At 42.5% G+C, this 17549-nt stretch overlaps 1 protein-coding gene across 1 annotated transcript in view; it reads left to right on the top strand.

The window, feature by feature from the left end:
• The first annotated feature begins 15568 nt into the window (after window positions 1–15568).
• The window catches only part of LOC108518408 (ciliogenesis-associated TTC17-interacting protein-like), a 9498-nt gene continuing 7517 nt past the window's right edge, over window positions 15569–17549 (top strand). Inside the window, exon 1 of the mRNA XM_017856732.1 lies at window positions 15569–15635. Within this exon, the coding sequence (XP_017712221.1) occupies window positions 15569–15635 (67 nt within the window). The remainder of the gene's footprint in view (window positions 15636–17549) is intronic.

The raw sequence follows: 17549 nt of genomic DNA, 5'->3' as shown, positions 1-17549 counted from the left end.
GCACTCCAGCCTGGGCAACAAAAGACCCTGTCTCTAAAAAAATATGGAAGTGTAAGAAGTTGGGGAAATAAAAGGGGGAAAAAAAAAAGATATGAAAGGCCTGGAGCCCGGTCCTCTGTGTTTCCCTCTCCCCATAAGGCTCGCTGACTGGAAGACAGTTTGAAAACCAGTGAGGAATGATCAAAGAACTCTGGTGTCAGACAGACCTGAGTTCAAATTCCAGTTTGGACTGATACTTAACTTCTGTTAGGCTTACTTCCTCATTTGTAAGATGGGATGCTTTTGTAGGATTGCTGATAAGTATCAGCCAAAAAACATGCCACAAATCTAGCATAGTACCTTCAGCTTCTGTGGATGCAAGAGGAGTATGTTAGGCAGTATAGGCTGACCACTCACCCTGTGCAGGACTCACACTAAATGTTGTGGGAAGTCATTACTAAGACAGGGCCATAAGACTTCAAACTCAGCACTTCATACCTGACTGAAGGTTCAGGTGTCACATTTATCAATAGTTTAGAACAGGAGGGGGCAAACTTTCTGTAAAGCATCTGAGAGCATCTGCGCCATATGGTCTCTGTTAGAGCTACTCAGGAACTCTGGCATGGTAGCAGGGAAGCAGGCTTAGATTATAGTAAACAAAAGAATGTGGCTGTATTCTAATAAAACTTTATTTGTGGGTACTGAAATTTTAATTTCATGTAATTTTATGTTATGAAACATCATTTTCTTTTGATTTTCTTTCAATCATTACAAGATGTAAAAGCTATTTCTTAGCTGTTAGTATGTGTGTGGGTTCTACAAAAACAAGTGGCCCATAGACCAAAGTCCTGATTTAGACATGTCTAGTGTTTTTGTTTTGAAATGGAGTCTAGCTCTGTCGCCCAGACTGGAGTGCAGTGGCGCAATCTTGGCTGACTGCAACCTCTGCCTTCCAGGTTCAAGTGATTCTCCTGCCTCAGTGTCCTGAGTAGCTGGAAAATTAGCCACCACGCCCGGCTAATTTTTGTATTTTTAGTAGAGGCGGGGTTTCACCATGTTGATCAGGCTTTACTTGAACTCCTGACCTCGTGATCTGCCCACGTTGGCCTCCCAAAGTGCTGGGATTACAGATGTAAGCCACTGTGCCCAGCCTCATCAGTATTTTTAATACCAACAGAGTTTCACGTTGTATTTGACAATATTTACAAAATCAGTTTATTCTCTCTGCGCTAATACTAGCCATTTCTAAAATGAAATGCCATTGTGATTTAAATTTCACATATCATTATGCTAAATGCTGTTCACTTTTTGTTCCACAATACTGAAACAATTAACCTGTTTGAAGATAAGCTGCAGATACAAGCACACAGAGAAGGGGACTTAGGAAAGCTGGAGGAAGGAAAGGATCTGTCTTGCCTACATATGGGCTTAGGAAAATTTTCTTTTCTTTTTTTTTTTTTTTTTGAGACGGAGTCTCGCTCTATCGCCCAGGCTGGAGTGCAGTGGCCGGATCTCAGCTCACTGCAAGCTCCGCCTCCCGGGTTTACGCCATTCTCCTGCCTCAGCCTCCCGAGTAGCTGGGACTACAGGCGCCCGCCACCTCGCCCAGCTAGTTTTTTGTATTTTTTAGTAGAGACGGGGTTTCACGGTGTTAGCCAGGATGGTCTCGATCTCCTGACCTCATGATCCACCCGTCTCGGCCTCCCAAAGTGCTGGGATTACAGGCTTGAGCCACCGCGCCCGGCCAGGAAAATTTTCTAACTGGAAACCTTGCCTCAAGTCTGAGTCACACTGGAGGGACTCTTGGCCCTAGGGTGGGAGGAGAAAAGGGAGGGAAGGAAGTGGCTATGTCAGTTTTTGTCAACAGAGGGCACCCAGAGCAAAGCAAGTGTTCTGTGACAATACAGAATCTGCCCTTCTGCCCCAGATGAATTTACCAGACAGTCACAGAACTTCTTGCAGTGGATTCTCTTGTCTAGCTCTTCATTTTGTTTGATCTGTGTCTCCATTTTCATGTTTTCTCCCATGCTGGAACCAGAATATTCTAAATGCAGTGTTAATTGTTATTTCCTGACTGCTTTAAGTGAAAAACCAATTCCCTCAATGTCCTGGGGTGAATTATCCCATGTTGTAAGGTTGGCCTTTTGGGTAGGTGTTCAGTATTAGCTTCTAATTTAGTTCAGTATCCAGTGAGCATGTATTCCTGAAATACTTTTGATGTGAAAGAGCACTTAATACCTGTATAACATGTTGTAAGAAGACTTTGTAAGTCTGATTGCCTAGAGCGGTATCCTCAGAGTGTGGCTTCAAACCCAGCCGCATCAGCATCACCTGGGAACTTACCTTTATTCATGGTCTCTGCCTCTTCCCCAGACTTACTGAATCCGAAACTCTGAGGATGGGGTCCAGCAATCTGTTTTAACATGTGCTGGTAATTCTTATACACACTTGAACCACTGCTATAGGGTAAAGGAGTAGAAGAGTTAAGGGCACTGGTATTTACGGAAGACTACATGCCAAGTACTTGGCTGGGAGTTTCCTCTTCATTTTCCACATGAGAACAGCAAGCCTAAAAGCATTAAGTGATTTGCCAAAGTCGTACATATAATAAGCGGTAGAATAGGGATTTGAACCCTGGTTTTTCTGACTCCTGAGCCATAGTATAGTGGCTGGTAAGAAAATGCTAAGAGACATTACAATCTTTAAATTAATTCTTTTTTAAAAGTCCTTAAAATATTTTTTAAAAATAAAAGTAATACGCATTCGTTAAAGAAAATTTAGAATATACAGCAGATCAAAAGAATAGAATAAAATTTGCCTTAATATAGTTCACTTTATCTTAACGTTTTGTTGTTTATTATCTTGTTTCAGTGCAACTCTGTTTGCATATATACACATTTTAACATTCCTTACAAGATGTCGATCATATTGTGCAAACTTTTGTAAAATGCCTCCAGCTCAGCCCTACTTTATTATACACATCTTTTCATGCCATTAACTATGTCTGCTACATCATTTCATGGCTGCCTAGTAGTCCCTTGTAAGCTTGTAAGCTTTTTAATCATAATTCTTTCTAAAGTCCGACTTGTTTTGATTTCATTATATGCTTTTAGGAAGAATAGGATACTGAGTGCTTTGGTACTCTGGGTAAACAATTTGTCCAGAGTGGCTTAAAGTATAATAAATAATTAAAGTGATAAGCAGATTTTGGTTGAGAAGGGGACATGCAACTGGAAAGGCAATACTCAATATGTTTGAGGTTAAAGTGAGCCCAGAAATAAGAAAACAAATTGAAGTAAAAAAGCCAAAGTATCAGGAATAGACTGGGATCTGTGAGTTAGATGGGTTAGAACAAATAGGAATACGATTGTGAACAATTCGATGGTGCCAACAGCCTGCTTTTATTGTTGGCTTTTTGACATAGAGGCTGAGCTGCCAAATGACAGCATGAGAAAAACTGGGCATAAGACTTCCATAAATGGCAGTTATTTATTGAGGACCTTCGTGCCCAGGCATCATATTAATCATTTACATAGATTTTCCCATTTAATTTTTTTTTTTTTTTGAGACGGAGTCTCACTCTGTTGCCCAGGCTGGAGTGCAGTGGCCGGATCTCAGCTCACTGCAAGCTCTGCCTCCCGGGTTTACGCCATTCTCCTGCCTCAGCCTCCCGAGTAGTTGGGACTACAGGTGCCCGCTACCACGCCCGGCTAGCTTTTTGTATTTTTTAGTAGAGACAGGGTTTCACGGTGTTAGCCAGGATGGTCTCGATCTCCTGACCTCGTGATCCACCCGTCTCGGCCTCCCAAAGTGCTGGGATTACAGGCTTGAGCCACCGCGCCCGGCCCCCATTTAATTTTTATAATAACCACATGCATGAGATACATTAGTTTTCCCCATTTTACAGCAGTGGAAACTGACAGTGACATTTAAAGTAACTTGGCCAAATGCTTTGATTGGAACCAAATTAGTTAAAACTCCCAAAACTGTGCTTTTATGCTGTTGTTTATCCTCATTCTTTTTTCATGGTGTGGCGGGTCTTTAGCCACTATTCTGTGTGTATATGTATTATTTTACTATGTGAGCTGGGACAGAAGGAGACTAGGAGTGTAAGAAAGGACACTAAAGTCAAGATAGAGCAGACGTGGAGTTGAAGAACAAAGCAAAGCTAATAGCCCAGTTGTTTTCGTGGGAAAGGTGTAAGCCTGAGCTAGATAGTGTAGTGAGTAGAGGATGGGAATAGCAAAGTGAATCATTGATAGGAAGGAGCAGGCAGGCATTTGGAAACAAGGGATGGCTAGAAGAATCAAAGTTCCCTCATTAAAATTTCCTTCCCAAAGGAGGTTATATATTCTCCTAGAGCATTTTAAAACAGCTTTATTGAGATATAATTCACATACTGTACAATTTACCCATTTAAAGTGTATGGCTTTTAGCATGTTTAGTCATTCAACCATCACCATCGCCACAGTCAGGTTTAGGACATTTTTATTATTCCACAAGAAACTCCATTCCCCTTAGTTACCACTTCTTTTTTTCTTTTTTTTTTTTTTGGAGATAGTCTCACTCTGTTGCCTAGGCTGGAGTGCAGTGGCATGATCTTGGCTCACTGCAAGCTCCGCCGCCCAGGTTCAAGCTATCCTCCTGCCTTAGCCACCTAAGTAGCTAGGACTACAGGCACACGCCACCTGCCTAATTTTTGTATTTTTAGTTGAGACGGCGTTTTGCCATGTTGACCAGGCTAGTCTTGAACTCCTGACCTCAAGTGATCTGCCCACCTCAGCCTCTGAATCTGCTGGGATTACAGGCGTGAGCCACTGCTCCCAGCCAGTCATCACTTCTTAATTCCTCTATGCCCACTACTTCCTTAACCCTATGTAACAAGTGGTCTCCACTTTTCTATAGATTTGCCTATTCTGTATATGGTTTATATAAATAGACTCAATAAAATATGTGGTCCCTTATGTCTGGCTTCTTTCACTTAAAACAATGTTTTCACATAGTAGCACAATCCATGTAATAGCAGTACTTCATTTTTTAATTGCTAAATAATATTATGTGGATATACCACATCTTATTTATTTATTTATTTTTTATGGTGGGAAAACATGTTTTTATGTTGGGAAAAGAAAAGTGAAGAGAATGAGACAATAAATAAGGATTATTTTCCTTAATTTAAAATGGGAGGAATAGGTGACTACTATGAAAACCAAGCCCATCAGGCTTTCTTGAGGAATTACGGCTAAAGGCCTAGGTGACAGGACAGTTGGCATCTGCTGCTTCATGAATTGTTTGTAGCAGAGCGGCAGCTCTTTTGACCTGAACACGTGCAGTATTCAGGAGCTCATTGTGTAAATCTTGTGTGTTGGCCAGCACCATTGCCCCCTACAATATCTCATGGGGAACTGGAGAGGCCTTTGCTGATCTAATCTGGATACATTTCCCCCAGTTACTGCAGCTCTGGGTCCCCAGAGAGTCCTCTCTAAAGAGCTGCCAGTTTGTTGAGTGCTGGCATTTGTAAGATTATTTCTGACTATATGATTCGTCCAGTGGAGATGACACCCATTTGTGAGGTCCTGATCTGTTAAGCAGAAATAGCAACCATCATTCCTGTGTTTTTGGAATGAATGCTGACTCTAAGGCCCCTTTCTCAGCTGCAGAATTTGGAGGGCTCCTTTAGCAAGCAAACAATGCGCCCTTCTGGGTGCCAGGTGACTTTGCTATTGTTCTGTTGATTCCTGTTGCTTGCTTTCTTGATTTAATCTCCAAGGAGTGATATGGGTCAGGATGTCTTTTTAATTTGTACACCAGAAATGTTGTAGATGGCTTTCTACTTTACCAGAACTTTCAGTCTAGTTTAGAGAGTGAATTGTAATCATTTGTCTTGATACCCTGGCCCTTTGGCATGTCAGCCCTAATACTGAAACAAGAACTCTGGGTAGAGGACGTCAGCTTGGCCCTCAGTTCCTGAGCCATTGAATGTCAGAGCTAGATTTAATCATATCACCCCTATTTCACATTTGGGGAAACTGAGTTCCAGAGAAGGTAGATGACTTACCAAAGCCATAGTCTTAATTTCTTATAGCTCTTGTTAGTGGCAAAGCTGAGTCTGTGATATTGAGCCTTCATTCTCAGTTGAGTGCTTTTTTCCCAGTGCAGACCTGTTTCCTGAAGGACATGTACTGTCATGACCAAGGAGTGGCCAAGCCCTGCTGTACTCCATCAGCAGTGCAGGCTTTAAAGTGTACTTGAGAGTTTGACAGATTGCAGTTGTGATGATGAAAATTTATAGGAAAGAGCAAGAGCACTGGTTGTGAGTTTGCGTGCCACTGACTCACAGAACCCAGCCCCTGCTGGCCTCCCCTTCCCGCAGCCTCCCGTGCAGTGCACTGTGTCCGGTGAGTATCTTCATGACTACATGATTATAATTCCTTGAGAGCTGCAGGCTATTTGCTAAAAAATAAATATGTGCTGCTACACTAACCTAGCAAGCAGTCATCTTGTAGTTCCTGCCTGAAAATATTTGATCATGGTTGTCAGCTCTATGCCTGGTATGATTTTTTTTTTTTTTTTTTTTTTGAGACGGAGTCTCGCTCTGTCGCCCAGGCTGGAGTGCAGTGGCCGGATCTCAGCTCACTGCAAGCTCCGCCTCCCGGGTTTAAGCCATTCTCCTGCCTCAGCCTCCCGAGTAGCTGGGGCTACAGGCGCCCGCCACCTCGCCCGGCTAGTTTTTTGTATTTTTTAGTAGAGACGGGGTTTCACCGTGTTAGCGAGGAGGGTCTCGATCTCCTGACCTCGTGATCCGCCTGTCTCGGCCTCCCAAAGTGCTGGGATTACAGGCTTGAGCCATCGCGCCCGGCCTATGCCTGGTATGATTTTTGCCTAGCGTAATGTGAAGAGAAAAGATAAAATAAAATCCTTCTCTCACTGTGCATTTTGACTGTCCCCTCCTCTCATTCTTAGTGTACAGAATTCCAGAATGGGTCTTGCTTTCCAACATTTTCCTGTCCCATGACCCTAACAGATCTATTCAACATAACCCTCATTGCCGAGATAGATCTGAACCCAGCCCCTTCACAGTGGAACACTTAAGCTGGGTAGTAGTGCCATACTGAGACCCCTTTCAATACTTTCTCTTCCTTCCCTTCTTTTTTGTTGTGTCTTCCCCTACCGACATGAGCTCCTTAACAGGATACATCCTTCACTCTTTTCCCCCATCACCTAGCAGTTGCTCAACATAGTCATTAAATAAATTTTGGCATTCTCATGCTGTTTACCACTCATGATGGGATGGATAAGGTGCACGAATGCTAATAAGGTTGTCAGGTGGCTGTGTTATTCCTTTATAGAAGTTGTTTTATGTTCTTTAATAATAATTTATAGTACCAGGTACTATTTACTGAATGCTTGCTATGCATCAAGTACTGTGCTAATGCAGATATGCACATACCATCCACTTTTCATTACTTTTTTTTTTTTTTAATTTTTCAGATAGAGTCTCTCTGTATCACCCAGGCTGGAGTGCAGTGGCGTGATCTCGGCTTGCTGCAAAACCTCTGCCTCCTGGGCTCAAGTGATCCTCCTGCCTCAGCCTCCTCAGTAGCTGAGATTACAGGCATGAGCCACCATTCTCAGCTAATTTTTGTATTTTTAGTAGAGACAGGGTTTCATCATGATGGCCAGGCTGGTCTCAAGCTTCTGACCTCAGGTGACCCGCCCGCCTCAGCCTCTCAAAGTGCTGGGATTACAGGCATGAGCCACCACCACGGCCAGCCCACTCCTCATTACTATTAACAACCACTCTCCTGGCTGGGCGCGGTGGCTCGCGCCTGTAACTCCAGCACTTTGGGAGGCCGAGGCAGGCAGATCACATGAGGCTAGGCGTTCAAGACCAGCCTGGCTAACATGGCGAAACCCCATCTCTACTAAAAATACAAAAATTTGCCGGGTGTGGTGGCCCATGCCTGCAATCCCAACTACTTGGGAGGCTGAGCCACGAGGATTACTTTAATCCAGGAGGCAGAGGTTGTAGTGAGCTGAGATCACGCCACTACACTCTAGCCTGAGCAACAGAGTGAGACCTTGTCACAAACAAACGAAACAAACAAACACCCCTTCTCTCTGTAAGGTGGACAGTAGAAGCCATATTTTACCACTGAAGAAACTGGGCTTTAGAGAAGTGCAAGTCACAGAGCTGGAAAGTGGTAGAACAGGCATTTAAATCAAGGTTGGCTTGATACTGAAGCCTGTGTTTTTAATAATCATACTGAACCTCCTTGAGTAGTTAATTTGCTGAGCATTACTGTGAAAGAGAGCTAAGTCACTTATGTTCCCTAGGATTTATAAATGAGACATCTGTGTTAGCACAGGGCATTAGTAACATGATTTAGATTAAATTTGGCTTTGGGATTAAAGAATAGAGACAAAGAGGAGACATAAGGAGCCTCTGCCACTTAACTTCCTGGAGCTGATTTGCTTGTGTTCAGTATTGAGGAATCTTTCCTCTTTGAGTGAGTGTAGAGTGGTTTTGGGTCATTTGTAGTCTACACAATTTCTGAGAGATGATCTGTCCGGCAATTCCAGATTATTTAGGGTGGGCCTGGGAGAGGGTATGGCTTAATCCTGCTTTCTGGGCCATATTAAGGTGAACTAGAGCTGATTCCTCTACTGGCTGAGGTTGTAAAAGGACTTCAGGTTTTAGTCATTCCGCAGGAGGCTTTCTCTTTGGTTTAACTGTAGTTCTTCATCCCTCACCCTGGTTTACATAATTGGGACTTTAAAATTTCATTGTGGCTATAAGAACAAAGGGAATGCACTTTTCAGCAGCTCCTTACTGACCAGTCATGTGGAGTCCCTGTAGTGTACTCAGGGAGAGCAGCTGCCTCTCTGATTCCTGCATAAAACCGAAGTATTTTGTTTATAGCTTTGAAATGAGAGAGAGAAACTTCTGAAGAAAAAAAGTTGTTTGGGGTAATAAGATTTTGAGGAGGCAGACCCTTCCTGCATTATCCCCTGGGGAAAGAATCTAGCTAGGATTGAAGGGCATTACCTCAACTAATTTAGTTAAGTGGCCCCATCCTGGATTAATAAGGTGGGCAGACTTCCCAATGGATTTGGCAGGGTATTGGGTTTCTTCCTCCCCAAACCTTCCCTTCTTTCTGCCCTGCACATGTGTGCTAACGTAATTACAGAGAGTTACAAGGGGATGGGGCTCCTCTTAAAGGAGGTGGCTCAGAGGAGAGAATGTGATTGTGTAGTCCTGTCATGTTTCCGAAATGGCAGAGTTCGAGTAAAATGGTAGGGTGGAAGCAAGCAGGCTGGTTTCTCTCTGTAATGGCAAAGGGGGAGGAGGGTTGGTGGCAGTGTCGATTGCAAGCACCTAGAGCACGCGAGCATTGGGTACTAATTTTGTGCTAGAGAAATATTAAACTGTCCTTTTGCATTTGTTTGTCCAGATTGCATTACTAAGGATCTGGTCATTACAGAACAACCTTTTTGATTAAGGTCAGTAGTTAACAGTTTTTCAAGTTTGGTGGTCAAGTGTTCAAAAATATTTCACAGATTTAGTTGAAAACCTGAGCAGATGTTTTTGCTGTTGTTTACCCCTGGGGATCGGGTGACATTCTTCTCCCTTTTCCTCTTCCCCACCCCTTTGGGAACCAACCAATCACATAGAGGAATGGATTTCAGTGCCTAAGGAGTCAGCCAACTCCGGAGCCCTAGCTGAGACTAAATGTTTAACTCTTAGGTATCTGAATCACAGGGAATGGCGGACATTGTGGTTAGCTTGTTTTCTTGTTTGCATCTACTCTCAGAGCCCATCCCTAAGGGATTGTTCCTAATGAGGCAAGGTACATTGCACTGAACTTGAAGGAACTGGCTTTTAGCCCCAGTTCTGCCAGTAACTTGTATTGCAACCTCGGAAAAGTTGTTTTCTCTTTTTGGACTTGCTTCTCTTTATGCAAGTGGAGGAAAAGGAGAAAATGAGCATGTATGGTATATCACTATATATTCCAGGGGCATTTTATCGCTAGCCTGAGGTTTAGGGGAAAAGCATTTAACCTGTATTGAGTGCCTATTCTGAAGCAGTTTGTTTATTTGTTACCTTATTAAATTCTTATGACTCTGCAGGGCAAATGCTGTTAACCCAATTGTGTAGATGAGAAAAGTGTAGGCTAGAGAGGCTGTCTAACTTGCCCAAGGTCACTTAGCTAGGAAGGCCCATCTGGCTCTAATGCCCAGACTCTTCCATTCCACTAGGCTAGCTAAAAAAGCCCTAGAAGTCCTGCCAGCATTTTCACTCTAATATTCTGAAAGCTTTAACTCCTTCACAGCTTTTAGTCTTGCCCTGTAGGAGGACCAAACATTACTCTCTCCTTTTTCACAGCCCTGCTACTAGAGCAAGTAAATGACTTAGGGATTACTCCATCACCTGAAAGCAGCAAAAGAAGATGGTGCCGCAGTCAGTTGTCTCCTTCCTCCATAAAGAAATTCCCATCGTTTATAGCCAGCTCTGCCCACCCCTTCCTCATGCCCATTTTCTCAGACAGGCAGATATTGTCTTTTCTCTTTCCCTTTGGCTTGTGATTGTCAGGTAAATATCCCTGGTTTGAGGGAGGAGCAGAATTTTGATTAGGTTAAAAAATTATCTTTACCCATAGCCTTTCTATGACATAGATACTACAATATTGGGTTTATCCCTATGTGGAATTTCTATGATATCTGTATCTATAAATCTGTATCTATAGATTAGAATCTGTATCTATAAATCTACATAGATTTATAGATAATAGAAACTCTAGGTAGGAGTAAACCATATATATATGTATATCTCTGTATGTACACACACATGCATATACACACATATAATAGTGATATAATTTTATATATATATATATAAAAGAAATAACAGGATATATATATCCTGTTAGGCGCTCCCTTAAAGAGCTTTATTTTTTTGCTTGTAAATTATCCTAGCCATCTGATTTAATAGATACACCTTACCCAAGAGAACACTTTGTGTTTCTCTTCCTGCAGATCTTCCTGCAGATCTTACTGAGACTCTGTCTCACTATGTTGCTCAGGCTGATCTTGAACTCGTGGGCTCGAGCAATCTTCCTTTCCGCCTCTGCCTCCCAAAGTGCTGGGATTATAGGCATTAGCCACTGCAACTGACCAGAGTTTACTTTTAAATTCACAGAGAAAATAGCTTTTTAAAGGTGAGTTCTTATTGATATTTTGTTGCTTCCAATTTAAAAAAAATTACAGTAGAAACCCTAAAATGTCGGATTTGCCAATAAATCATTTTCTGTCATTTGTTGTGGGCTAAGAAAAATGACAATAGACAAAACCATTAACAATTGAAATTTATTAAGAGAGGCACTGGCCTAGGTGTTTTATGTACATTATTTCTAGTTTTCATCTTAATTCTGCATTTGTTGATTACACAACAGGTTAAGAGGGGTTAAAGTACTTGCTCAAGGTCACTGCTAATGAATGGTGATTTGGCAATTTGTAGGTCTGTTTCACTTTCAAACCTCACTTCTTTCTTCAGTGTCATGCTGCCTCTGGGATATGATCTTGAGAGTTTTTGATCATCCATGATCATGCCTCAGCTCAGATCACCCCAGAAAACCCATATGTCTTCTTTTAAAAAGGGAAATACATTTTATGTGATAAATTTAACAACTGAAAAAAATTAAGAGAAGTATTTGCTGGTGTTTGCCAACTTTTACAATCAGTAACTTTTACTGGTATTTATTTTGAATTATTTTTGTTAAAGTTTAGATCCATCCCTTGTTTTAAGTGAAAATGCTAAATAGCTGCTCATCCTCAGGTACTGGAGAGCTTAGGGGATTTCACTGTGAATTGGGGTGGATAGGCCTTAAAGGTTAAGTAAGATATAGGTAGATAGAAAAAGTGGAAGAATTTTCTTGGGGTGAGGAAATGTATTGCTTGCTCTTATCACTTGGTACATCCTGTGTTCACACCATGTCTTTTAGCTCCTGAGAATGTTGATGGGAATCTAATGAAAGATGGGTTGGTATTAATTAATGCTCATGTTCTTCTCCCTTCCTCTCTTCAGGAGTTGCTTGTGATTTAGCTCTGCCGCATGTTGTGTTGGGCTTTCCCAGTGGTGTGCTCTGAGAGATTCATATAAGAGAAGTATACATAGTACACTGTTTCTGCCATCCAGATCACCTCAGCAAATATTTCCATAATATTTATTATGTGCCTGTTATATGCTAGTCAGTTGGCATGACCAACTGGTGATGCTGAGATGAGTAAGATGTGTCATTGCCCACTAGGCCTTTACAGTTGAATAGAATTTGCAGTCTCATTCAGGATACAAGACCTGCAAACATGGGATTAGCAAAAAAGTATATATTTAAGATTAAAAAAAACAAATGAGTGAACCAAGACCAGCAAATGTTATTGGGGTTCAGAGATGAAAGGGGTTAGGATTTGCCAGAGCAGTAAAAACAGGGTTCATTAACAGTTTTATCCAGAGTATGGAGTGGGGAAGGGCTGGGGTGAGATGAGATATGGGTCTTGCCACTGCTAATGAAAGGAAATTGAAAATGGCTCATTGGATTAGAATAAGATACTTATACCTTCTAAAATTGTTGATGGAGTCATAGGCAGAGATTGGGAAGGGGAGATTCCACCAATTAGCATTTTAAGTGAGGATTGTAAAGATACCAGTAGCTAATGTAAACAACACCAATAATAACAACTTAATCCCTGAGATCACAATTTTTAGGAAAAATTTCTTATATTTATTTATATTTTGGCTCCCTTGAGTAGCTTTCCTTTGATTAGAGAACGTAGTATCCTCTGTGTTAAAATAACTTTACTCTTGTTGGATTTTTAAAAGATGCAAACTCAGACGCCGATTAAGACACCCGTAGGCCATATTGCCATTTCCATTTCCCACACGCATTGATGACTGTGTAGCAGTATTCCTGATGATCGTTGAATATTTATGAGGTGATCGCTCCCAAAAAAGCCCACCAAGTGAAGAACTTCTGTCTTTCATTTTTTAAGTTCCTGAAAATTACCTAAAACTCTTCTGTAGAAGATGGCTTTTACAAAGGCGATTCTTTCCTTCTCCCTTCCGCCAACCCATACTAGCTTAACTTAAGTACCCGGTGGAGATAAAGATAAATGTGGGAAACTTCAGGATGAAAGGATTATTAGAGACCAGAGAAGTCCAGGGAGGTCATATCAGGCTTAAAGTGGAAACTATGTTACAACCTAAGCAAGGAGCAACTGATAGGTCTATAAATAGGGTTTTATCTCCTCCTAGAAAATTTTGGCATGGTTGTAGCTTTCCATGTGGGGACTATTATATTTACTAAAATAAACCGCTTCAAAATAATTAAAATAAGTCCCACTGAACTCATTTATGTTATTAAAAGTAAAGTCATAGCCTGAAAATAAGTTTATAGAGTTTGGCATGTACTAATTTTTAGGAACATTTTGATATTGCAGCCATTGCTTAGATATGGGATAGAATGGTCTAGCCCAATGGATTTGTTTGGATTAAAATAGATTACCTTCTCAGAAAATAATGTTATTTCAGCTTTTTTTCCTGCTAGTTCAGAAGACCCTCAACCTCCTTTGCGTGCCTTCAGACTCATAAGTTGGCATTACAAGTGAATCATCGAGGGAAGTGGCAGTAGTTCTAATTCTTCAGGAATCTCACACAGTAAAGCTGCTTGGATATGGCTATTCAGAACATAAAGATATAGTAATGGGCAGTGGTATCCCTTCCATTGGTATTCCTTCTGGGAAACAGAAACCCTCAAGCTGTCTGAGTCTGTTTCTCACACTTCTGTTATCCTGATTGTAGCCCTTTAAATTGTGGAGCAAATTCTTGGCATCTGTCTGCCTGTCAGCTAGCTAATCTCTGACACCCCTGGATAGCTTGTTTTCTTCCTATGAGTATATGTGAAATTTGTAAAAAAGCATCTATTAATTTACGTATCCTGTTTGAAGTTTGCGAAAATTCAAATCGGGCAAACAGTGAAATTGCTTGAAGCGTGTTTCTCAAAGTTAATTTGACCGTAGAGTACTTTTCAAAATATAATGAATTGAACCACACGGCACCAGTATGACTCATGTACAATGTGTGTGTGGATTAAAGTCACCAGAAGTAGTGTTAAAAAGATGAATTAATGGCTTCAAGAAGTGACTTCAAAGTTAAATCATTTTAAATACAAAAGTTAAAGAGATTCAGTTATAGTTTGTTTAAAGAGCAAAAAATCATGACTTTGTTCAAATTAAGTAAATACATATGATTATCAATCATCAAAATAGATTACATTTGTATTGTCTGTGCCTTTGGGTACAGGTTAAAAATCATCTTAATCATCTTATTTTTCTGCTTAGAAAGAAAGTAAGGCCTGGCACAGTGGCTAACGCCTATAATCCCAGCACTTTGGGAGGCCGAGGTGGGTGGATCACCTAAAGTCAGGAGTTCGAGACCAGCCTGGCCAACATGGCAAAACCTGTCTCTATTAAAAATACAAAAAAATTAGTCAGGTATGTTGGCTTGTGCCTGTAATCCCAGCTACCCAGGAGGCTGAAGCAGGAGAATTGCTTGAATCTGGGAGGCGGAGGTTGCAGTAAGCCGAGATTGTGCCACTGCACTCCAACAGGAGTTATCCCATGTTATCCTTATTTCTAGAAGACATTGCTCAGAGACATTGCACTTTTCAAGATAGATTGTTGCGTACTAAGTAGAAACTATATTTGTATTTAGTATTTTTCTTTTGAATGAAGAAAAATATTGCCAGCATTACTTTTAATTTTTTTTTTTTTTTTTTTTGAGACAGAGTCTCGCTCTGTCGCCCAGGCTGGAGTGCAGTGGCCCGATCTCAGCTCACTGCAAGCTCCGCCTCCCGGGTTCACACCACTCTCCTGCCTCAGCCTCCCAAGTAGCTGGGACTACAGGCGCCTGCCACCACGCCCAGCTAATTTTTTGTATTCTTAGTAGAGACGGGGTTTCACCGTGTTAGCCAGGATGGTCTTGATCTCCTGACTTTGTGATCTGCCCATCTCGGCCTCCCAAAGTGCTGGGATTACAGGCGTGAGCCATCGTGCCTGGCCCTAATTTATTGTTATTATTTTTATTATTGAGACAGAGTCTTGCTCTTATCACCCAGGCGGGAGTGCAGTGGTACAATCTCAGCTCACTGCAACCTTCACCTTCCGGGTTCAAGCAATTCTCCTGCCTCAGCCTCCCGAGTAGCTGGGATTACAGGCATTCTCCTGCCTCAGCCTCCCGAGCAGCTGGGATTACCACGCCCAGCTTAATTTTTGTATTTTTAGTAGAGACGGGGTTTCACCGTGTTAGCCAGGATGGTCTCGATCTCCTGACCTCGTGGTCTGCCCGCCTTGGCCTCCCACAGTGCTGGGATTACAGGCGTGAACCACCGCGCCTGGCCCAGCTGCTGTTTTTTTAAGTCACAATCTTTAAACCTCAGTTTTCTCATTAATGGAGAAGGGTCAGGTGACCTCTGGGGACCCAGGGAGTCCCTGATCCTCCCTGGCATGCTCTGGCCCTCAGTTCCTCATCCTCCCCATGGAACGGAAGACAAGTTTGCTGAAGCAGGATGATCAGCTGGCTGTGACCAGAAGCATCAAGGAGGGTGAGGTAAGGATGAGAGGCAGATGGGAGTTGCACTCCACACTGTGAACCCAGAGTATCTGAGACAGGTCCCAATCAATTTAGAGACTTTATTTTGCCAAGGTTAAGGACACATCCATGACACAGCCTCAGGAGGTCCTGTGGACATGTGCCCAAAGTGATTGGGGCACAGCTTGTTTTATTTTGTTTGTTTGTTTTTTGGTTTTTTTTTTGAGACAGAGTTTCACTCTTGTTGCCCAGGCTGGAGTGCACTGGTGCGATCTCGGCTCACTGCAACCTCCACCTACCGGGTTCAAGTAATTCTCCTGCCTCAGCCTCCCGAGTAGCTGGGATTACAGGTATGCGCTACCACGCCTGGCTAATTTTGTATTTTAGTAGAGGGGAGGTTTTCCATGTTGGCCAGGCTAATGTCAAACTCCCGACCTCAGGTGATCCGCCCGCCTTGGCCTCCCAAAGTGCTGGGATTACAGGCATGAGCCACCACGCCCAGCCCACAGCTTGGTTGTATACATTTTAAGGAGACATGAAACATCAATCAACACATGTAAGATATACATTGGTTCACCAGGTGCAGTGCTTCACACCTGTAATCCCAGCACTTCAGGAGGCCAAGGTGGGCAGATCACGAGGTCAGGAGATCGAGACCATCCTGGCTAACACAGTGAAACCCCGTATCTACTAGAAATACAAAAAATTAGCCAGGCGTGGTGGTGGGTGCCTGTAGTCCCAGCTACTTGGGAGGCTGAGGCAGGAGAATGGCGTGAACCTGGGAGGCGGAGCTTGCAGAGAGCCGAGATCATGCCACTGCACTCCAGCCTGGGTGACAGAGCAAGACTCCATCTCAAAAAAAAATAAAATAAAAAATGTACATTGGTTTGTTGGGAAAGGCAGGACAACTCGAGGCAGGGAGGGGCTTCCAAGTCATAGGTAGATAAGAGACATGCTTTTAAGTTTCTGATTAGCCTTTCACTGAATACACAATTTACATGTGATGGGGGGTAGAAAAGTAGTCACTTATGCTTTAGTCTGGCTTAGTGAAACAATAGAGCAGAGAAAGCCATCAGATATGCACTTATCCACGTGAGCAGAGGGATGACTTTGAGTTCTGCCTCTCCTTTGTCCACAAGCAATTTCCTTGTGGGCAAATAGTGAGGGAGGTATGTAGCTTTTTTTTCTCTTAGTAGCTACCTTATTTAGGAATAAAATGGGAGGCAGCTTTGCCTGAAGCAGCTCCCAGCTTGACTTCCCTTTGGCTCAGTGATTTGGGGTCCCAAGATTTATTTTCTTTCACAATGTCCTCTTCAGAACCCTGAGAAGGGACCAGATTAGATGAAACCAGGAGTCCGTATCGGGGAAACCCCACCCCGATATTCAACATGGGTTCTTTTCTATTTCCCTAAGCATTGGCTGGTCTGAGAAAGGGAAAGAGTACAAAAGAGATAAATTTTAAAGCTGGGTGTCAGGGGAGACGTCACATGTCGGCAGGTTCCGTGATGCTCCCTGAGCCATAAACCCAGCAAGTTTTATTAGCAATTTTCAAAAGGGGAGGGAGTGCACGAATAGGGTGTGGGTCACAGAGATCACATGCTTCACAAGGTAACAAAATGTCACAAAGCAAATGGAGGCAGGGCAAGATCACAGGACCACAGGACGGGGTGAAATTAAAATTGCTAATGAAGTTTCGGGCACACATTGTCATTGATAACATCTTATCAGGAGACAGGGTTTGAGAGCAGACAACTGGTCTGACCAAAATTTATTAGGTGAGAATTTCCTCATCCTAATAAGCCTGGGAACGCTACGGGAAACCAGGGCTTATTTTATCCCTTTGTCTTCGACCATAAAAGACAGCTGCCCCAAAGCAGCCATTTTAGAGGCCTACCCTCAGGGGCGCATTCTCTTTCTCAGGGATGTT

This window comes from Rhinopithecus bieti, unplaced genomic scaffold (genome assembly GCF_001698545.2).
Source record: "Rhinopithecus bieti isolate Rb0 unplaced genomic scaffold, ASM169854v2 scaffold_42532, whole genome shotgun sequence".
NCBI lineage: Eukaryota > Metazoa > Chordata > Mammalia > Primates > Cercopithecidae > Rhinopithecus > Rhinopithecus bieti.
Note: the sequence above shows the minus strand (reverse complement) of the source record. Positions and strands in the feature narration are given on the sequence as shown.